Source organism: Euprymna scolopes, chromosome 41 (genome assembly GCF_053919585.1).
Source record: "Euprymna scolopes isolate OS-2025 chromosome 41, ASM5391958v1, whole genome shotgun sequence".
Taxonomy (NCBI): Eukaryota; Metazoa; Mollusca; class Cephalopoda; order Sepiida; family Sepiolidae; genus Euprymna; species Euprymna scolopes.
In genome coordinates, this window is record NC_136522.1 from 48,397,594 (window position 1) to 48,422,355 (window position 24,762).

At 32.0% G+C, this 24,762-nt stretch overlaps 1 protein-coding gene across 3 annotated transcripts in view; it reads right to left on the minus strand.

Moving 5' to 3' along the window:
* Positions 1–1,282: 1,282 nt before the first annotated feature.
* Positions 1,283–24,762, minus strand: part of LOC145266518 (sodium-dependent proline transporter-like) — a 331,699-nt gene continuing 308,219 nt past the window's right edge. For 2 of the 3 annotated variants that reach the window (XM_080122270.1, XM_080122268.1), the window contains 6 exons: positions 17,263–17,375; positions 15,443–15,571; positions 12,220–12,319; positions 7,548–7,657; positions 3,833–4,006; positions 1,283–1,730 (listed from right to left, as the gene is read on the minus strand). In XM_080122270.1, the coding sequence (XP_079978396.1) occupies positions 1,590–1,730; positions 3,833–4,006; positions 7,548–7,657; positions 12,220–12,319; positions 15,443–15,571; positions 17,263–17,375 (767 nt within the window). In that variant the 3' untranslated portion in view covers positions 1,283–1,589. The remainder of the gene's footprint in view (positions 1,731–3,832; positions 4,007–7,547; positions 7,658–12,219; positions 12,320–15,442; positions 15,572–17,262; positions 17,376–24,762) is intronic. The other variant, XM_080122269.1, reaches the window with a different exon arrangement.

A 24,762-nucleotide genomic window follows, 5' to 3' on the forward strand; every position in this document is an offset into this window, starting at 1 on the left:
ACCAATGTCCTTAAAGGGATCATCAGTTGTTTACCATGAAACACTGTTTTGGGGATTTAAAAACAGAACAGTATATTAAATCATGGCTCCCCAGCAGTGTTTATCAAACATCAGCTCCCTCAAAACACATGAACAAAATTATTGTTGATACGGGATTTAGTTCTTTTTCCTCCAGATAAATTTAGGCTAGCCAATTCATATCATTTTAAAAAGTATTTCTTAACTACCTACCTACCTACATATTTATGACTACTTCATTTAAACACATACATTAATATACGAAAGTATTATTTTATGCAAATACTTTAAGTATTTACTTCAACAGTGCTCAATACATAGGTAGAGCTAGGTAGTAAGATATAAAATATATATCAGCAGTTTAATTAATCATAGCACAAGAAATACTCATATTTACCATATATATTTTTATAACTTACTATATATATATATATATATATATATATATATATATATATATATATAGCGTAATCTATCCTTTTTATTTTAAAGACCTCCAACTAAATCAAACTACCCTTCTATGCCTTAAATTTACCATTATCTTTGTTCACTTCTGCTTTTTCTTGGTTTTAATTATATATCTCCTCATATCCCGCACCTATTGAATCCATATTCCTTAGTGCATCATAGCAAAACCCTAAACCCACTAATCCTATTCCAGGCTACGTATACCCAATATGTAATTAACTGAGTTTGGCTTATATCACCTTGATTGCAATAGCTCTCCAGCCTTCATCTCTATACTATTTACCCTCTGTCCAAGATTTCCCTATACCCGATTGCTAGACATCAGATTTCTTATATGTTACCTAGCGCACTTATGACGAGAAGCATTAGGTTTCGAAATACCTAGGTATAAAGAGCAGCTATACCGCCACCTGTTTATGTATTTCCCTTATTGAATTAATGATTATTAAATCTATATAGTATATACTTTTGTATTTTTCCCCTGTATTTACACTCCATCGCATATGTTGAGCTTTTTATTAGCATGATAAGTCTCCATTGAAAAAATGTTAGAATTCATCTTTGATCCCCTCATATATATATATATATATATATATATATATATATATATATATACCATACTTGAAGCAACTTTGTATAATCAATGGCACTCCTACCATATCTCAACAGACCCAAACTCTTCCACTGAAGTTATATATGTAAAAAAAAGTTTATATATATATATATATATATATTGATAGATGAAACTAAGTTTGCGAAAATAATTTTTAAAAATGATAAAGTGAGGAAAAAAAACATTAAAAAAAAACTTTCATTAAAAAGAAAATCTGTGATAGTTAAAAAAAGAAATAAAAATAAACAAATATACAAATAAAATATTTTTTTAAAAATTGTCTAAAAAAAAAAAAAATACCACCTTAGCCATGATTATCATTATTATATCAACATCGGAACTTATCGACGCCAATATGAATCGTTTTAAACGCTGTGATATTGTCACGTTCTGTATAAGTTTTTTTTTTTTTTTTTGCTGATTGTTTGCAGACGTATGAAAAAAAAAAAAAAACGTAGAAAATGCGGTTCTTTTGTGCACCACGCGATTTTCAAATTCGTGTTTCCTGCGGGTTGCCAACATTAAAATTAGGGTTTTCAATTGTTCGATTCCGGTTTTCCTCCTCTTCTTCTTTTTGGATTTTGTTGTTTGGTCCCCACGCTGACGTGCATTTAAGGAGCTCTTGTAAACGCTGCAATGAAAGAGAAAGACATCGTTTAAAGATGCTATAAATATAAACAATGCTGCAGGGCTTGTTGCACATGTCAGGTCTAATCTTCAAACAAATAATCTTACAAATACAAGTGGAAATTAAAAAAAAGAATAGACAGTAAAAAACTGAAAATATTTTGTATTAATATTAAAGTGGTAATTATGAGAAACTTTACTAGAAGGGTCCAAAGAAACGTCCCCTCCCATCGCCCCTCCCCCCAAAAAAAATTTGGACGTAAAATAGAAGAGTGTAATGAGTTCTGGTGATATGTGAACTTAAATTTTACATAAACTTTAATTGGAAAACAATCTTTTAAATGAACATAATTTGTAATATGATGATTTATGTTGACGCCATAAAATAATTCCCAAAGGATTCAAAAGAAAATATTTTAAAAATTATGTTTATTAAATTACATTTTTGGAAAAGATGCAACTTCAGTTTACACTATATATGGTCGACTTTTTTTAAAAGAAAAAAAAAACTTATTTAATTAGTTAAACTTTTTATAGATTGATTTCTTGGTGTTTCTTCATTTTTTTTTCTTTTGTTCTAGTTGATGAATTGTTTAGTTTACTTTGTGAAGACCTTTTTGATCTCCACATTTTCCGCTTTCTTCAGCTTCTTTAAATTTTTCAATTAGTCTGTCATGTGTCAGTCAGACATGATGAAATAGCATTTTCTCTTGTCTGTCATGTGAAATTTATGTTTGTGAACTTTCATGGAAAGAGGAATGGCTTTCTTAGGACATATTTACCTTCAAAAATGCGTATAACATTGAATCCATCCATACCCTGGAGGGGCATAGGCCATCTACAACTTTGTAGATGCTTTTTTAGCGACTGAGTTATTTTACAGGGTGAGGGTGCTGGCCCCACGCCCAACCTTCCCAGAAGGTACATACAGCGCCTAGCCTTTCCCAAATGGTCACCCATCTGGTACTGGCCAGGCTCAACATTGCTTAACTTGGCGAGAACTGGTGTGTCAACTTGATTGTGCCGTATGCATAACATTGAATGCTGGGATCAAAAAAACAAGGTCGACCAAGATGCACTTTGATGATCAAATGGATGAGATTATTTCGGACTATGGGTAGCTGTCTGCATTGGAGAGCCATGGTCGCTAATGCTGTTAAACGGCAAGGGTGGTGATGATGTTCCTATTTAAAAGTGCTTCTGTGTGTGTATAACCTTTGCTTAAAAGCACCCTGTGTATTTTTGCTCTGCTACTGCTTTGACTTCTGATAGTCACCTCATATATGAGGATTTCATCTTGCTTGGTTTCATCTCTGAGGCAATTTTTGCATAAGCAGCTTCTACTTTCTCTTATCTTCGGCTCTGTTGAGATAATGCTCTATGGACGGGGTGTTGAAGTAGCTTATTTTAATTTTGTTTCTATCAAACAATTTGTGTAATTTATGTTGTGGGGAAAAATTTTTGTCTAATAGTTTAAAGAAATGTTCAAATTTTGTACAAGCGACATCTAATGACAGTGGTTAAAAATATTGTACATCTGATCAACTATCATCATAGGCTTGTTGTACATTTCAGAGTTAGTCTGTTAGAAGCAGCAGCAGCAGCAGCGAATGTTGTTTTGACTATCGACTTGATTGGACAACAGTTCAAATCAGCAGTTTAATTAATCATAGCACAAGAAATACTCATTTTCAAACTCTTTGCTCATACAATAAAAACCCATACACATCATTATTCTTTTGGAGAGAACACATATGCACACAAAATAATCTTACCTAGGCCTCTTCGTAGTGGAAATGACACAAATAGCACACACTACTTAACACATCACCAGAATATACACACAACTAACCAAACCCTTGCATACAAGTTTGTGGCTAATATACAAACACACCCATTTACATGCTTATTGCATTAGCAAAAACAAAAAAAAAAAAAAGCAATAAATAAACACTGTTTTAAATTAATTATTTTTATAAAGAAAGTTACCTCCCTTTAAGACAAAAGAATTCCCTGATTTTTCTTCTGCAGGGAATTTGCTCTTTCAGTTACCCAATTCCCACAAACTTATCCAAACTATGGCAAAAAGGATATTTTCAGCCTTACCTCTTTAAGCGGAAGTTCCGTATGCATTGAACATATTCTATAGAGTGCAATAATGACAATCATCATTAAAGGTAGCAAGGCCATAACCCAGCCGATTGCATTGGCCCAAACTGGGTAGACATAATCACCATATTCTAAGGGTGTGTATTGAATCCAATTGAAGACCATTAAAAGCTGAAAAAAAAAAAATATAACACATTGAATCCAATCTAATGGATGGTACCCAAGTAATACTTTTGATAACTTTGGAAATCATTATTATATATTGGATAATAATCAATATAGAAATCTTCATACATTAGAATATATTTATGCATATTATATGACCATTAATACCAGCCATAGAAAGTTAAGTTTTAGACAAAACAAAGAAATAAAAACAATAAAAAGAATCGTTTTTGGCATTGGAAAATAGGCACAAATTTCTCAAATTCTGATACAACTAAAAGTTATGTTTTTTTCGATTCCCGATCATCCCCACACTAATATATATATATATATATATATATATATATATATATATATATATATATACCACCAGTTTCTAGCTTAGTAATAAGGATGATAAAACAAGGTGGGGATAAAAATAAAATATTTAAACAGTTAAATAAAGCATTTGTTCGTTATCCTGATGCTTTTGAATCGTTTAAGATAAACCAGACTATATTAATAAAGGAAATCCAAAGCTATATTAGCAATGTATAAAATGTATTTATAATTACATATAATAAATTTATATATGTAAAAAAAAAAAAATGTATATATGTAAAAAATATTTTTAACCTTTATATATCTAATTTTAAATAAATAAGAATGTAAATATACTAACTACTAATTATAGTGGGGGTGATAAGTAGTTAAATGGATTAATCCTAATCTTATAAATACAAGACTGATAAATTAAAAAATTAAAAAATTAAAAAATGTCTCCATTTTAAATGTTGAAATTGATGAATCGCACAGGTAAGAAATTCATTTTTATAGTATGAAAAGGTTAGTAATTGCAATTAAGAATAGGAAATTGGATCAAATGTTTGTAACATGTCTTCTTCCTAAGATTAAGGGTGGTGGTGTTTGATCAACACTGCTAGGGAGCCATGATGTAACATACTGTTTTGTTTTTAAATCCCCGAAACAGCTTTCATGGTAAACAACTGATGATCCCTTGAAAAATAAAATATTGGTATTATAGTAAATTCGAGAGCGAGTTGATGCAGTGATTGCAGGTAATTAAATGACTTACTGACTAGATGGTTTTCTAACGAATGATAAAAAATATTTCTAAAGGTTAAAAACTTCAAAGATATATATATATATATATATATATATATATATATATATATATTATTTTACAATAATCAAGACAATGATATATTATAACAAATTTATCATAAGATGTATTTCTTCAGTGTTACAATCGTTTCTTAAGTATTTGGACAAGTTTAAACATTATCAAAATATATCAAAAAGAATATCTATATTATTAAAATATATTAAAAAGAATATCTAGGATATCACAAAACGAATACATATTTGATAAAAATAAAGATTACTATAATGAAGCATTAAGTCAACCAGGTTATCATGGTCAGATTAAATATATAAGAAAAATAGGTGTAAAAGGCAAATCTGGTTTAATCCACCTTTCAGTGAACATATACAAAACAGTATCCCTAAAGAATTTTACAAAATAATAGGTAAAAATTCCCTTTCCCCCGGTTAATAGATTAAGTAAAATAATAAATAAAAACACAGTTAAGCTTTCATTCTCAACTGCAACAAATTTTAGTAAAACAATAATATGCTCAAATAATAGAAAACTTAATAAAATAAGGAATAATAGAGGAACTGACTCAAATGTATAAAATATGGAGAAAAAACCGAACTGATGAATGTTCACTGGAAGGCAATTGCTTAATATCGGATATTGTCTACAAATGTGAAGTAAAGATGGGAAATAGTAAAAGAGTGTACCTAGGGACAACTGAATGTACATTTAAGGACAAGTGTCGAAACCATGTAACATCATTTAACATAGGACTTGAGAAGGAATCCAACAGAAATGGTGAAAATAATAAAAACAAGTGAAACATGCATGGTCCCCTGTCAGAACGAGGCATAAAAGAAATGACTAAGTTCAGCATTCCCCCCACCCTGCTTTAGCCTCATAAGTCCCCAGGGGACGTCAAATTCTGAAAATGAACAAACGGTGCAGTTTTAGGCCGTAAATTTGAGTTCTGCACCAAGAAAGAAAATCACTAAATCAAAGAAAGATATGATTAAATCCATCATCCCCTGCCTCCATTTAGCCCCAAAAGGCCCCAAGGCCTTAACATATTTAAATTTGAGTTCAGCACCATGCAAACCTACTAAATAGACATACACAGAAAATGTTGGACAAATATGGTAAAATAGTCCCAAAAATGGAGCGTTTTTTATTAGCCCTAAAAGAGCCCAAGAGTCATCGCAAAGTATAAACAAAATGATATAGAAATCAGTTAGTTACAACTTTTCAGAAAGTTTTATAAAAATCCAAGACATCAATTTCTTGTAATAAGCACAAAAGTGTCAATTTTAGCCATTTTACCCCAAAAGGCACCCCTAGAGGGCGGGGGGGGGGCAACCAGAGTTTTCCCAGAAAATCCATTGTGTTACTTTTTTACTCATATCATGTTTAATGTTTGTGCAAAATTTCAAAAAATTCCAAGACATAGTTGCTGAGAAAAGTGCAGACATACGAACAGACGAACAGATGAGGGTGAATTTACAGGTCCACCCTCCTTTTGTCGGGGGGTGGGGACCAATAAGGATATGTTAGGAATAAATGTAAACAATAAGAAACATGACTGCTTCAGGGGATTGGGTTAGAGAACTAAGTAAAATTAAAATTGAATATCAATTAAAATGGTCAACAGTAGGTAAAGCTAGTAAGTCTAAAAGATGTAATCTATGCACACTTGAATCATACTACATAGCGATATATAAAGAAGAAATCTATAAATATAAAAGCGAAAATGTTTGTATGTGTGTTCGCTTTTTTTGTATGTCTACAAAAGGCTTTTTTCAGAGAAACGGTGAGTCGGTTCACAACTTTTTAAAACTTTTTATATCACATATAAATCGTAATATCTCACAGTTAACAACAAAGCTCCCCTGTCTATTTAATTTCCTCGATTTCGGATCGATTGAAATTTTGAACAAACATTAGTCACGGTAAAAGTAAATTTTTGCCAGAGCAGATTTTCTAGGATAACTCTGATTGCCTTCTTAGGGGACATTGTAGATGTAAAATTGCCCCAAAATCGTTCGTCCATTTATTTGCTTGCACTTTTCTCAATAACCACTCATTGAAGTTTTTTGAAATTTTGCATAAACAATAGTCATGGTGAAAATAAATTTTTGCCTTAACGGATTTTTTTTTTTAATAACTCAGCCCCCCCCCCCGCCCCCAAGAGAATTATAGGTGTGAAATTGCCCCCAAATTGTTCATCCTTTCATTTGTTTGCACTTTTCTCAATAATCATGCCTTGAATTTTTAAAAAAAATTTTGCACAAACATTAGTCATGGTGAAAGTAAATTTTTCACTCATGAAGGGAGTCCCCACATGCTCAGCATGTGAAGCATAGAATGATAATGTGATTGATGATGAAGAGAGGATAAGTTAGAAAACTCTGAAAGGCAGAATAATAAAAAAATGAAGAAATTCTCACATACCGTTAACGTGCCTGGAGAAATATATTTCCAGAAAAGAGTGAAATATTTATGAAAACTTCTGCCTTGCTGTCCAATCATGAGTTCAATCTCGATAATAAATTCTTGGGCACCTGGAAAAGAAAGCATAAACACGATTCAAACTATAAATAATTCTATGACTAGCAATAAATCCTTCGTCACATATATTTGCTAGTATACATGAAAAACGAACATATATTACACTGCACTGAAAAAAGTGGAGGTAATGCCTGGGGTAGGGGTATCAGGATGAACAAACATATATACACTAACCCCCAAGGAGGAGGTAATTCATGGAAAAAAGTCTCATAATAATTACCCTGCCAAAGGAGGATGTAATGCCTGGGATGATACTGTCATGACACTTGAAATAATAATATATTACCTACCTCTTTAAAAAAAGGAGGAGGTAATGTCTGGAATTATGCTTTCATGATAACAGAACAGGTACTACACTACTCCATCACCAAAAAAGTGGAAGATGTAATGCCTAGGAGAATGGTATGATGAAACCATAACAGATAATACACTAAGCTGGCTTCAGTGTTATGGGAGGTCATGTTGGTGATGTCCTCGACGTATGACCAAATGAAGTAGTCCAGTGGGTTCAGATCTGGGGAGGAGGAGGTCAGTGAGAGGAGGGTACAAAGTTGTAGCACACCTTCTGAAGCCAAGCCTGGTCTTTTCGGACTTATGGGCCAATGCAGAGTTCTGCTGCCACACCCAGGGTCTGCCAGCAATCACCTAATTGCATCGGAGAATCACCACACTCTTCAGCACATCCAGATACATTTTGGTGTCGACTTTTAAGCCAACTTCTAAGATATGAAGTGGCATGATGTGACCCTCACTTAAAACCGCACCAAAAACCATAACCATGACAGGAATCTACATTGAGCTGTGCCCTCAAGCATTAAACCATCCGGATTTGCATTTTGAGGGTGCTGGCAATGGTCCTGTTGTCATAACTTGGATCGGTAGAGAGCATGAGTTGTACAGTGGTGCATCTCCGATCTTACTTGTTGAACATTGTGTCACTTTCAGACATGATAGAAGGGTCCTGTCGCTCTTGAGATTTGTACACACCTGGCCAACTAGTAGAGTGTCTGCAACAAAAAAAAGAAAAACCAGTTTTCATCAAATGGAAATGGAATCATGTCGTCTTTTCTAGGGCGACAATTTTATCGTTCCACCTTGTATTAGCCCTTCTTTAAAAAGGAGAAGATAATTCCTGGCAGGATATTATTGTGACAATAGAACAGATATTACACTTTCCTCATTAAATGATAGTAATAGTATAGTCACGATTTCAGATATCAAAGTAATAGTACAGTTTTAGCTTGTGACCATTGTTTGCATAATGTGTTTACTGGTGAAGAGTGGATACTTTATAAAAATGTGCCATATAGGATTATAATAAAGAAATTCTCACATACTGTTAACGTATCTGGAAAATGGATTTCCAGAAAAGAGTGAAATATCTATAAAAAATTCTAGTTATTTTCTGGACAAATGTTTGGCATTTGTGTTCAAATATTTCTTTCTTTTGCAACAAGTTGCGATCTATTTTTAAATTTTTTATTTTTTTTTTTACATGGAGTTCACCACTTATCAAGGCCCAATGGCCACTCAGGGATAAGGATTATTGTGTGTACAGTAATCAAAGGGACAGTCTAGCAATAGTATTAGGGAATTTGTAAGGTGTCATTACTTGGTTCATCAGGAATTTGTTTGTGTTGGACTTGAAGACATCCAGGTTGAAGTCGGGAGGGAAACAGGCAAGCGGAACAGAGTTCCACAGGCGTGCAGTTCTAAGAAAGAAGCTTTGTTCATGGTATCTACGTTTTGATTTAGGCACAGATAGGGAGTGGGGAAAATTATTGACGGTGGTTTCAGCTAGTCGGATGTTTTTTGAAAAAGATTGGCGAGGGGGGACCAGAGAATGGAGCTCAGACGAGCACCTGCCATGGAAATAACAATAGAACAATGACAGGCTGGCTACATCTCTTCTGTGGGAAAGAGGTTGCAAGGTAGAGAAAAGGGCATCCCCCACCAAGCCACGGAGTCTATTTTATACTCTGTCAAGGCAGGATAGGCTGTTTTTAGCAGCCCCCACCCAGATGTGGCAGCAGTACTCCATCTTTGGACGTACTTGGCTCTTATATAGATAGAGAATTGCATCATTAGTGAGATATCTTCTGGAGCGGTAGAAGGATCCCACCATTTTCCCAGCGACCTTGGCCACAGACTTGATGTATGTGTTCCATTTAAGATCAGGATTAAAGGTCAAACGCAGGAGCTTATCAAAGCCTGGGGCCTCCCTTAGATGAGAGCCATTCATTTCAATTGATGCCAGATGGGGATCAGAGCGTTTATGATGTAGAGATAGGAGCTTGGTCTTAGATACATTAAAGGTAACCAGCCACCTTTTTCCCCACTGTACCACGCGCTCAAGATCAGAGGAGAGTGAATCAGAGAGAACATCATCATTTACAGCCTTTGATGTGTTGCCATAGATGGTCGTGTCATCAGCATAGATGTCAACGAAAGATTTTAGTATGTGTTTTAGGAGATCATTGATGTAGATCAGGAAGAGAGTTGGGCCCAGTATGGACCCCTGAGGGACTCCAGCATTAATACTGTGGGCCTCTGATGGGGGCAAGTTCTGGTTGTAATTCTTTTAACACTATAATTGGAATACCGTTGGGACCAGTTGCTTTACTGGAGTTAAGGTTCTTGATTAGCTTGGCGACCTCACGCACAGATATTTGTATGTTGCATAGTGTGTTGTCTGTTATAGGAGGGAATATGGGGAGTTGATGGCCTTCGTCACACAGGGTAGAATTTGCTGCAAAGTTTTTGGCAAATAGTTTGGCCTTGTCGGATACTGTCGAGATGACCTCTGGTCCATTGATAATGGTTGGGATAGAACGCACGTTTCTGTTCAGGATCCTATTTGCTATTTGCCAAAACTGGTGGGAACCAAGCCGCTGCTCAGCTACTTTGGACAACAGATTGCGCATATAGTTCTCTTGCATTTTTTATTACTCTTTTACAGTGGTTGCTGGCGGTTCTGAAAGCAGCTTTAGTTTCAGTGCATCTATTACATTGGTAGTTATGGAAAAAGTGATTTCTGTGTGCGATGGCAGCAGCACATTCGGGGGAGAACCATGGCTGGCTGTTAGGTTTTTGTTGGAATTTTTCGGATGGTATGAATTGGTCTATGCTTACAAGTAACCATTCGGTCAGGTCTGCTACTATAGAGGACACAAACAAAAAGGCAAATTGATTTCTTTTTTGTTTCATTTGAAAAGTAAATAAATTTCCAAAATGTTTACCTATAAACAAAAAAGATTTTGTTTTGTGTTCATAATAAAGTTAGGGATGAAATCTTTATTATTTTAAATTCATCACTAAATTTTTAATGGCATCACTAAATTTTAATAACATGAATAAATTTTAATGGCATCACTAAATTTGCAGTTTGCGTTTACAACAACATTATGAATGAAAATCTTTATTATTTGAAATTAATCACTAAATTTTTAATGGCATCACTAAATTTTTAATGACATTACTAAAATTTAATAGCTTAAATAAATTCTAATGACATCACTAAATTTTAATGGCAAATAAATTTAATGGCATCACTAAATTTTGATGACATAAATAACTTTTAATTCCATCACAACATTTTAATTTTGTTTTGTGTTTACATCAAAATTATGAATGGAATCTTTATTTTTTAAAAGTAATCACTAAATTTTAATGACATGTTTTTAAAATTAATCACTAAATTTTAATGACATGTTTTTAAAAGTAATCACTAAATTTTAATGACATTTCAATCGATGTAACCTCTGATCTTATTCAGGTGTATCTTTCTGACGATCTCAGGAACCTGCATGGAATTTCAAATGGAACTATTATATTTAATTCATGCAAATAGCATGCTCACATTCCATTAGCTATGTCTAGATAGAGGTCCTAAGTTATTTGCAATTGTATTTTTGGTTACTCACACTGAAGACTGAACCTCTAACCTTCAGAAAAAGGTCATTTTTACAACTGAATTTTTCCAAGTATGCTAACCACAACACCTCGGGTCCTTGTAGACAATTCTAATAAGAATTTTAGGAGCTTTAAGCTTATTTTATTTCTAGATGTAAACACCACTGTTTATTTCTACATATTATTACTATATGGAATTACACTAATATATATATATATATATATATATATATATATATATATATATATATATATAATAATTATTTCCTACTTTTTACTATATATATTACCTGTTATTTATAATTAACGGTTCCCATATGCTGTTAAATTCTAAACTAGGTCTGCTTAGTAATTGATAGCAACCCAACATACGTGCTGCTTCTTTGAGTTGTCTCACTCTCCACTTTTCTTTTTGGTCTATAATTTTTACTTCGTATCATAATGATAGACGGTTTCCCTTTTCCCTCTATATATGGTCAGCCATACACAACTTTTCAATCTCAATACACATTATAATAATAACATATAGTAATAATATGTAGTAACAAATAGTGACATTTACAAGCATTTTTGCAAGACATCCAATAAATTGGACCAGAGGACTGAAGGGGTTAAAGAGCTGCATAATAGATCCTTTACTCACCATGTACCCATCCGATAAGAATACATTCTATGATGGCCATAAGGAAGACTGCCCAACTGGCTGCGTAGGAGTCCATGAGTTGAAGAACATACATGCCTCCCTGGAAATAAAGCAAAAAAAAAAAAATATGGACCAAAATTTTCAAGAATGAAAATAAAACATCATAAGTCAATGCATACATCGAAGTCTATTCATAAGAAGTTGTGTTTGTCAATTATTCTTGAAATAACATTTCTATTGCAGCAATGTATGAAAACAGAATGACGGAATATTTGAAAGAAAGCATATGCCATGTTTGACATTGTTAAACTGAATATTTGTAGAAGTAAAGAATAAAGTAATATCGATTAGATATGTTAATGAATTGTAGAAGATTGGGTAAATTATTGTTTTGAAGCATAGTTATTCAATATAACTGTATTATATTATATAATATTAAGACAAACATATTCAGAAAGCAATTGTGTCCACATTTTGAGAAGCTTCAATTGATTTAGAATGATCAGATGCAGAAAGTGTTTGATAAATGTAAATCTGCTAATCTTATATTCTACTGTGCAAAGAATGTGAAAGGTGTTTTTAATAAATAAATATACTATGTTTCATTTCAATATTTTTAAAACCTTAAAAACCGATACTTTATGAGAAGAAATTTTAAGTAGCTTAACATACCCAGTGTTGGTCAAGAATTAATTTGTTTTGTTTACAGAACTAGCAAATATATGTTCCTTCCACATATTTTGGATATACTGGAAGCATATAATCGTGAAAGAACTCCATGCATTATGTAGTTAAAGCAAAATAATTCTTTTCCTATTAAAAGTCTTAAAACAGCAGCTGCGACCAACAAGTTGGTTGGCATATGTCATTGCTCGTTTACATACACGGATCATGTTATGTTTGTGTCTTTCTATAAGGGACTGATCCATCCAAAGATAGAATATGCCACATCAGTATGGTCACTGCGATCATTGGGACGATAGAATCGGTGCAGAGGAGGGCTATGAAATTGAGGAACTACTGAAGCAACTGGATCTTCCAACTTTGGTGTTCCGTTGAATGAGAGAAGATGCCACTCAAGTCTTTTGCATGGGAATACAATGTGGACTGTCTAGAGATGCTTCCTTTGAAACAAGATTGCAGGACCCATGGGCATTTCTTGTGTTTGGATAAGCAGCAACATTGGAAGGCGGCAACTGGGTCTGTTCAAGCACACTTCTTCTCTCAACATGTGGTGAACATGTGGAACCAGCTGCCGAAAGAAGTTATATCTACAGAGTCACTCAATACCTTCAAAGCCAGACTAAACAAACATTGGAGGAATCACCCGCTTCACTTTGACTACAAATCTCGGGTGTATAGTTCCTTTTCGCTATATATTGTATTGTATTGTATCATATTATGTTGTATTGTATCAAATTATATTGTATTGTATTATGCTGTATTGTATTGTATTATATTATATTGTATTATGTTGTATTTGTATTAAATTATATTGTACTTTATTATATTGTATTATGCTGTATTATATTGTTTTGTATTATATTGTATTATATTTTTTTGTGTTGTATTGTATTGTATTATATTATATTGTGTTGTATTGTATTATATTAAATTGTATTATATCATATTGTATTATATTATATTATATTGTATTATATTTTATTGTATTATATTATATTGTATTATATTGTATTGTATTATATTGTATCATATTGTATTATATCATGTTTTATTGTATTATGTTGCATTATATTATATTGTATTATATTGTATAATAGTGTATTATATTATGTTGTATTGTATTATATTGTATCATATTGTATTATATTATATTATATTGTATTGTATTATATTGTATTATATTATATTGTATTATATTGTATTGTATTATATTGTATCATATTGTATTATATTATGTTGTATTGTATTATGTTGTATTATATTATATTGTATTATATTGTATTGTGTTATATTGTATCATATTGTATTATATTATGTTGTATTGTATTATATTGTATCATATTGTATTATATTATGTTGTATTGTATTATATTGTATCATATTGTATTATATTATATTGTATTATATTATGTTGTATTATATTATGTTGTATTATATTATGTTGTATTGTATTATATTGTATTGTATTGTAAAATAATTTCGAATGTTATTGTTAATGTTTGTTTGTACATACATTTATTTTTTATTATCGCTAATGTTCAAATTAATATTTTGAAACATGACGTAATTCATAAATCTATGACATCATAGTCAAGCATAGAAATTCAGCATCACTGTAATATATAAGTTGTGCCTCATGGATCACCTTAAACACTTCGAAGCTGGGGCTAGCTTAATCCTAATGAACAAAATCTGTAATCGTAACCAAGTTCTGCCAACTATGACGACGATATACAAGTAAGGTGCCTGGTGTTTCCCAATTGTAAAATATACATATAAATATCATACTCGCATGATATTTTAAGTTATACAGATTTCGTATTTATTATTATAGAGCCAAATTTCTTTGGATTAATAATATCAATAAGCTATAATTATTTTGTCATGGTAATGTTTAAAGCTTTATTTTATCAGAAAGTTCAAACAGGTCAGTTGGTAGGATTTTAGACTGAAGATTTCAAAATTTACAGTTTACTGGTCATAGCATTTGCTTTATTTATTTTTAATTTTAATATTTACTATTAATGCAATATTTTCTAATTTCTAGAAGTAGTTTTATGTTTGATATTTAGAAATGAGACAAATTCCGCAATTCATTTATTACGTTTAAAAAAATATTGTGACCAACTGACGAAAAAAATATTTTTACCAACTAATGAAATCTCTATTTATAGAAGACTAGCAGTGTTATCCGACATTGCCCGGGGCAAAAAATTAACATATTTCTATTAAATCTTTCTCTCTTTCCCCACCTCCCCTTCTTCTCTGCCCAGCCTGCTCCTCTTTCTGGACATACACACAGAGAATTCAAGAATTCAGTCAGGATAAGGGAATTAACTCTATTAAGATAACATGAGAGTTGCTTCCCTTTAATTAGTGCCTGTAAAATAGACTCCTCCCATGTCCAACCTTGTACCAGTTTATTATAGATTGCCAAACTCACAGACCGTCGGGCTCGGTAACCTACAGACTCAATTCGATTAAGAAGGAAAGATAGCCGAACCCACACACCATCAATTAAGAATGGAAATATACTCACATCTGTACACACAACTAAACCACTAAGGAAGCCCATGATGCTAACAGTTAGTACGACCCACGTTTTCCTCTGTCGCAGTACAGGGTATAAATCTTGTATACCGGTCATGATTGTCTCCAAAAGGGCAAACTGAAAAATAAAATGCAGCAAACTGTTTTAAAGTACTCCTTGAATGAAAAGTATTCTTCAATCAATTTCCTTAAAAAAAAAACAAAAAAAAAAAAACATTTTCATTTTATAAAGGTAAAAAAACAAAAAATCTTGTGCAAAGGTAAGTCTACAGTGAAATTATATATATATGTAATTCATTGAAATGAAAATTATTTATATATATATATATGTAATTTCAGTTCTCCCTGCTAGTATATATATATATATATATATATATATATATATATATATATATATATATATATATATATATATCAATCAAGGCAATATGAAAGAAAAATTTACCCATTAAAAGCAAGTGTAAACTTAAATCTAATATAAATATTTATCTGGTAATCCCAACCAAATAAAAAAGCTCAATACAAACACAATCGAAACCGAAACCAAAACTTATGAAGAATTCTTGGTAAAATTATTTATAAAAAAAAAATACATTACTTGAGTGCCATCAGCTATAATCGAAATCAAAGTAATTTATGACTTGAGTGCCATCAGCCATGATCGAAACCGAAACCAAAACTTATGAAGAATTCTTAGCAAAATTATTTATTACAAGAAATGGAAGTCCATAACAATTAAGCGGCAGTCACTTAGATGTAAGCATGACACACAAAATAAATAACACACGCTATCCTATTAATATATAAGTAGTGCCAATTCTCTATTGATTATTATATTGTACCGAATATATAATAAAGGCCACCCAGTCGTAAAATATGATTAAATATATATTTAATTTATGCAGATTTCATATTTATTATTATAGAGTCAATTTTCTATCAATTATTATATTGTACCGAATATATATAGTAGTGATTTCAAAAGTAAAAAAAAAAAAAATATGACTTGGGTGTCATTGCGTAGAATCGAAACCAAAATATTTAGCATTCCAGCTTTATTTGTTACCCTTTAAGCCACATCCATAGGCATATAAAAAGTTAAAAAATAATGTTGTTTAAGCTATAAAGGTATATTTGTGCATAAATACCTGGATAGAGGTCCTAAGTAATTTACAATTGTATTTTTTGGTCACCCACACTGAGAATTGAACCTTCAACCTTCAGGAGAGTATCACTGTTATTGTTAGAGTTACTTGGAAAAATCAATTGTAAAAGTGATATTCTCCTGAAAGGTTGAAGGTTCAATTCTCAGGTCAGAAGTTACATCAACTGAAATGTCGTGAAAATGATACTCAAGATGAGAACAGTAGTCCGTTGAATCCAAATAATACGAATAACCAATCCTCATCTCAAAAATTCAGAAACGAAATATCTAGAATCTTTATTTCCTTTTTGTTCAAAAACAATATTTTTAAGACACAAATGAAAAGCAATGGACTCAATGAAAATGAAAAGCAATACTCATCCCTAAATTGCACTCACTTTAACATTAAATCCAAGTGTACTCCCACTTTAACGTCACTAAAGACATTCCAACATTATAATTATTTATGATCACTTTTGTCTCGGTAACATTCACTCTCAGACCTTTACTTTCTATAGCATTCCACCAAGTCGTCTTTTTTATCGTTTCGTATGCAATCAGCAGAAGACATCATAATCCCAATAATAGATAATATATCCCTAATGTTCAAATATTTTTTCTCAATCAAAAAAGTATGTATAATTTGAAAGGGAAAAAACACTTACCTCACTGCCCATACCGAGGGTCAGTAACATGAAAAAAAATAAAAAGGACCAAAGTGGAGCTATAGGTAATCTTGTCACCACATCTGGATAAACGATAAATGCTAATCCAGCACCTATGAGAAGAAAAAAATTATACATATTAGTAGTGGGAGAGTGTAACAATGGATCACAATACTTCATTCACTACATCTAGCCATACTGAAGAATAGTGATATAGCAAAACAGTTGTATGTGGATGACTATATATATAGTCATCCAAATACAGTACTGTTTCGCTGTATCACAGCTCATCAGTGCGGCTAGACAGGCAACTACCTCAAGCCAGGATCAAAACCCGACTGCTCAAACAACAGTCAAAGCTTCTCACCATTATGCTATACAGCTGCTGCTATATATATATATATATATATATATATATATATATATATATATATATATAAAGCCTCATTAGTCCTTGCTAATGAAGTCAGACATGACTTCTGTTGGCGGGGTTCGAATCTCTCGACTGGCGTTAATCATGACACCCTACACTGATGATTTCCAAAAGGATGAAACACTAGTAGTTGTAGGTATTTAATCATTATAGTGAAAAATTATATATATATATATATATATATATATATATATATATATATATATATATATATATCTACGATGACGAGGGGTAGGGCCCCGAAACATGCATGTACGTAGATTACTGTTTTTAAATATATATATATATATATATATATATATATATATATATATATATTTATATTTATATATACATATATATATATATATTTATATATACATATATTCACATATGTATATATATATATATATATATATTTATATATACATATATTCACATATATATATATATATTTATATATTTATATATACATATATTCACATATATATATATTTATATATACATATATTCACATATATTCACATATATATATATTTATATATACATATATTCACATATATATATATATATATTTATATATACATATATTCACATATATATATATATATATATATATTTATATATACATATATTCACATATATATATATATATATATATATATATACATATATTCACATATATATATATATATATATTTATATATATTTATATATACATATATTCACATATATATATATATATATATTTATATATACATATATTCACATATATATATATATATATTTATATATACATATATTCACATATATATATATATATATTTATATATACATATATTCACATATATATATATATATATATTTATATATACATATATTCACATATATATATATATATATATTTATATATACATATATTCACATATATATATATATTTATATATACATATATTCACATATATATATATATTTATATATACATATATTCACATATATATATATATATATATATATACATATATTCACATATACATATATATATATATATTCACATATATATACATATATGTATATATAAAATGTATCACAAAAATGGGTGCACCCCTCACATTTTTTGCAAATATTTAAGTATATATCTACATAGGACAACACTAACAAAATGACATTTTGACACAATGAAAAGAGTTAATTTATTAGTTACATTATTTTGAGAGGAAACTAATTTTATTAATTTAGTTTCTCCTCAAAATAACTCACAATATAACCATTAAAAGTTAAACCACCTACCAACAAAAGTGAGTACACCCCTAAGATACTACACCCCTAATTTGAAATTGCTTGTCCTTTTTTGTCCAAAATGCCATGTGACTCATTAGTGTTACTAGGTCCATGTATGCATATAGGGAGAAGGTGTATTCAAATTTGTAATGCAGCTCTCACAATCTCTCATACTGGTCACTGAAAGTTCCAATATGGCACCATATGACAAACAACACCCTGAGGATCTTAAAAAGCGAACTGTAGCACTACATGAAGGTAGGTTATAAGGAGATTGTCAACACCCTGATAATGAACTGCACAGTGGCTAAGATCATCCAGCATTTTAAAAGAGAAGGGTCCCCTCGGAACACGCTTTGGGTAGGTAGTCCAAAGAAGCTGAGTGTACGTACTGAGCATCACATCCAAATGCTTTCTTTGAAAGATCAGCATAGGAGTACTGTCAGCAGAAATTGAAGAGGTGGAGGATCAGTTTGTTAGTGTTCAAACGATACGCCACACACACTATATCAAATTGGTGTGCATGGCTGTCACCCCAGGAGGAAGCCTTTTCTGAAGACCATACACAGGAAAGCCTGCAAACAGTTTATATCAAACAGACATATTAACAATTAATTTCAGCAGGCATATTATATAAAATGGTGGCCAAAAGTTGTTGTTCGGCCATATTCATCTCAATCACTTTCTATCAGTGCATCCGATTATCATCAGGAACGATTGTTGTTGTTTTCGTTTTCTTTTTCTTTGAGGCTTGTTGTATTTATAATTCTTCTTTCTTTTTTTTATAATTGATTATAAAGGTGGGTGAAAGAGGGTTGGGGCGAATTATTTTCATTTTATTTTTTAATTTCGATTTTGCTATTTATTTAGTTTCTTGTTAGTTATTAAACACTGTTAATATATTTTTCCCGGTGTTAAATGAGACCTGGTTAAAAAAGGGGGCTGTAGTTTTTTGATAAATATGAAATTAAAAAGACCGCTCGACGAATGGAAAAGATATAGTTTTATGGCATCTTGGTCCGTCAGAAGTATATCGATTGACATCAACTGAAAATTTATCAGAGATGATTAATAATAAAAAATATTTATAAAAGGTGATTTTTTTCCTCTTTCTGGTAAATCACATATTAGTAACTCTATTAATAGGGTTCTATATTCTTTTTAAAGATATTTAAGAATTTTATTGCTATTATTGAAATTTATTTTGTTAGTATTTGATTTCTTTAATTTAATTAGTAAAGCTTCTAGTTCATTCTTGTTAGTGGTATATTCAAAAACAGACGTGCTGACTACTAAAAGTTTTCAAAATTGGGAGTGAGGTCAATAAATCTTTTAGTGGACAGCACATCTATTCTTGCACTAACAAACATAAACTTCATATACTAGAAACATTACTAATTAAAGCAAAATAAAAAAAAAATCAACTAGACTCGAGTTTCACTCTATTTTGGGTTCATCAGTACAACATATCCGAACCCAGAATATGATATACTAATAGTACTTAACTTGCATGTGAGATAAATACTATGCCTCATGAGTCACCACGTCACATATAAAAAAGTCTGTTAACATAGATTAATCAAACTGTACTTCTTCTCAAAAAGGAGTGTAGTCATCTAACTTTTCTATGTGTAAAAGAAGCTGGATAGTTGTTTCAGTGGAGGATTTCTCTTAGACTGTCTATCTCATATATATATATCAATGCGATGGTTCTGGGTTCAATCCTCGGCTTGGGAGAGATGCTAGTCTAGCGGCACTGATGAGTTGTGACAAAACGAAACAGGACTGTATGTCGATGACTACAAATATTTTAAGCCCCCCCCCTCTTTGGGTAGAGCACTGTCGTAAGTCATCTCATCCGCTACTTAATTGGCTGAAAAATGCAACACTCGCTCTTTGTTTATAAACAAAGTGGTTAGAGTACTGTAAAAGTGGTTGACGGATGTTTGTTTAAATAGATATTTGGCGAGATTATTTACGGGCGCCGCTCCCGTGGGTCGATCGATAGAACTGCTGACTATCAACGCGATGGTTCTAGGTTCAATCCTCGGCTTGGGAGAGGTGCTAGTCTAGTGGCACTGATGAGTTGTGATACAACGAAACAGGACTGTATGTCGATGACTATAAATATATATATATATATATAATAGAAATGGTAATTAATAAAAACCTGAAGAAAGTGCTCAATATTGTTGTAGAGCAAATATGCGTTTTATTTTTTATTACTGTTTTTTTTCTGTTCAGTTACATTTTTGTTTCAGCTACGCGACCGTTTTTTGGTCGTTATGTAGCCTCCTCGGACTTTACAGAAAAGTTTGTTTGTGGTGAAATGAAAGAATGAATGATGTCAGGGGAGGGGTGCGAGAAAAGCGGAAAGAGAAAAAGGGGAGGCGGGGTGCTTGGTTGGTCGGTAATGCTTTAGTTTTGGAGTTCAAGAACATTAGGTGGTTGTGGGAGGTCTGGGAAGTTCCTTTCTGGTGTGACTAAGGATATATGGAGAGGGAGGGAGATATGTAGGGGTAAGTAGGAGAGGGGGTTACTTTAAATTCCGGGTTTCTCGCACGCTCCCCTGACATCATTCATTCCTTCGTTCCACCATAAACGAACTTTTCTGTAAAGTCTGAGGAGGTCGTGTAGCTGAAACAAAAATGTAACTGAACAGAAAAAAAAACGATAATAAAAAATAAAACGTATATATATATATATATATATATGTATGTATATATATATATATATATACATTTGTGTTACTACTTACACCCCCGAGTATATTATAGTCACCAGGGAAACAGTCCTATGCTATTGTAGGCGACCGAAAAAGTTATTTGTGTTGTGGTAATTTAGCGGAGTTATTTCTGTGAATGTTTTACAGATTGGAATCAGAGATTGGGCCCAATCGAGCACGTTCCATGATACACTGTGACGAGCAACTTTTCCTTTTTCCCTGATTTTACACTTGTTTTTTTGCATTGTCTTATTGTGGAAATAATTATATATCCTCTGACATTCCAAAAAATCTAATATCAATTTGCTTGCTGGGTTATCTTGTTGGACGACATTGTTCTAACAAGCAAAAATCCCCCAGGCATAAATTTTTTTTTTTTTTTTTTTACAAGCTGGTCACCACTTATCAAGGCCAGGAAGCCACTCGGGGATACGGGTTATTTTGTGTGCAGTATGTTAGTATTGGAGATTTGATAAAGTGTCTTACTTAAGGGTGCGGTTCATTAGGAATTTGTTTATGTGGGACTTGAAGACATTCAGGTTGTAGTCAGGTGGGAAACAGGCAAACGGAACAGAGTACCACAAGCGTGCACTTCTAAGAAAGAAGCTTTGTTCATGGAATCTATGTTTTGGTTTTGGCACAGATAAAGAGTGGGGAAAATTTTGTTTTTGTAAGGGGAGTAATGTTTGTTTGTCATGAAATCATATAATCTCCTGCTTTGAGGTCAGTGTAGAATATTTTTGTCTAGCATGATATATAATCTAGCGAAAATATATTTTTTCCAGTTGCATATTTTTGCATTTTTTGTTAATATTCAACAATAATTAAATTATGAATTATCTCCCCCTAGAGATAATTCATCTTAGGTCTTAATAAATGGCCCATATTTTTAGACATAAACAAATATATATGTATAAATATAAATGCATATTCATATATTCGTTGCATTTATTTTATTTATAAAACAGTTATCCATAGACTCATGTTTCACAATATCTACAGTTCATCAGTGTGGCTAGTCATAGATACAGTGAAACGTGTGTACATGGATAACTATTTTATAAGTAAAATCAATTATATATATATATATATATACACTTGTGCCCGATATTATTCATACCCCCCCTTGAAAATTGAGTTTATTAGGTGTAACTTTGTAAGAATTTATTGTTTACGTCCATATTGATACATATTCTTAATAAACCTCTTCTGATCATTTTCGTCATTTTAAAATCTCGGGATACTTGTAATAAAAGAAATATACAGCTATTTATAAAATCTGCAATGTTCAAAAATAATCATACCCCCTTATTTTTTCAGTATTAATCGGATTTCTGACTGTTTGTTTCCTGTTTGATTCTTATTTTGAATGCTTTTATACAACCTTTGATTAATTTCATTTCGTTTTTTTGCATTTTTCAGAAATTAAAATGATATCAACTGAAAACCAATAAAAGAATAAAAATTATTAGAATGGGGAACAAAAAAGAGCTTAGTAATGATCTTAGGACTAAAATTGTGAATTCACATAAGGATGGTTTAGGTTACAAGTCAATTTCCAAGAAATTTGAGGTTCCTACAGCAACAGTACAGAGCATCATCAAAAAATTTCAGAGCCACCACACAACAAACAACTTGATTGGTAGAGGAAGGAAAAGGAAACTGTCTGCTAGAGCCACCAGGAATATTGTAAGAAGTGTTAATGCAAATCCAACCACCACTACTAAGGACATTTTAGAAAATCTGGAGTCTTCTGGCATAAAAATATCAAGGCAAACATTGCAAAGGACTCTGCATGAAAATGGTCTGAAAGGAAGAAGACCAAGAAGGACTCCATTGCACACCGGAAAACACCTTGCAGCACGTCTAAAGTTTGCTAGAACCCATGTGAATTCTCCAGAGTCCGTTTTCTCAAGTATTTTGTGGACTGACGAAACAAAAATTGAATTGTTTGGCCATATGGATGCTTCTTACGTTTGGAGGAAGAAAGGAGAAGCTTACAACCCAAAGAACACCATACCCACGGTGAAACATGGTGGTGGTAGCCTAATGTTTTGGGGCTCCTTTTTGGCTAGTGGTCCAGGTAGTTTGGTCAAGATAGATGGAACCATGAAGAAGGAGCAATATTTGGAGATACTCCAGAAAAACATTAGACAGGATGCGGAGAAGCTCCATTTAGGACCAAACTGGATCCTTCAACAGGATAATGATCCAAAACATACTGCCAAAATAGTCAAGAAATGGTTTGAGGATACTCAAATTAATGTTTTGGAATGGCCTAGCCAGAGTCCCGACCCGAACCCTATCGAAAACCTCTGGCACATATTGAAAACTGAGGTTAAAAAGCGGAAACCTAGAAATTTGAGGGATTTGGAGAACTACTGCATTGAAGAATGGTCAAAAATCAGTGTTGATGCTTGTAAAAACCTTGTTGATAAATATCCAAAACGGTTACAGGCAGTTATTAAGAATAAAGGGCATGCTATTGACTATTAGTAAGAGAGGTATGAATAATTTTGAACTAGTGCCATTATTGTTTTTCTTTGTATAATGTTTCAAACTTGCATAATTTATTTATTTGTTGAGTTTAAATTAAATGGTTATGCTTGATTTATTGTTTGAAATCCCTTTAATATTGTCTACCTTCTGGTTTGAGCAATATTCTTATAGAAATCTCAAAGATCCGAGGGGTATGAATAATATCGGGCACAAGTGTATATATATATATATATATATATATATATAATTTGAGGTTGCTATTTTCCAAAGGTAGGGTCACCAGTGAAATATAACGCGGTTCATACAAGAGTGCCCAATACAGTAATAGTGTAAGTTACATTTGTCTTTACATAAGCAGTAGTTTGTTGCTACACAGTCATGAGCATGTTTCAGTCTCCTAGTATTTACTAACTAGAGACCTCATCAGGCAACAACCCTTATTTTCGAAAACGGAATTGTGTAGCAACAAACTACTGCTTATGTAAAGACAAATATATATATATATATATATATATAGTCATACATATACAATACTGTTTCGCTGTACCACAGCTCATCAGTGCGGCTCGACAGGCAACCCCAA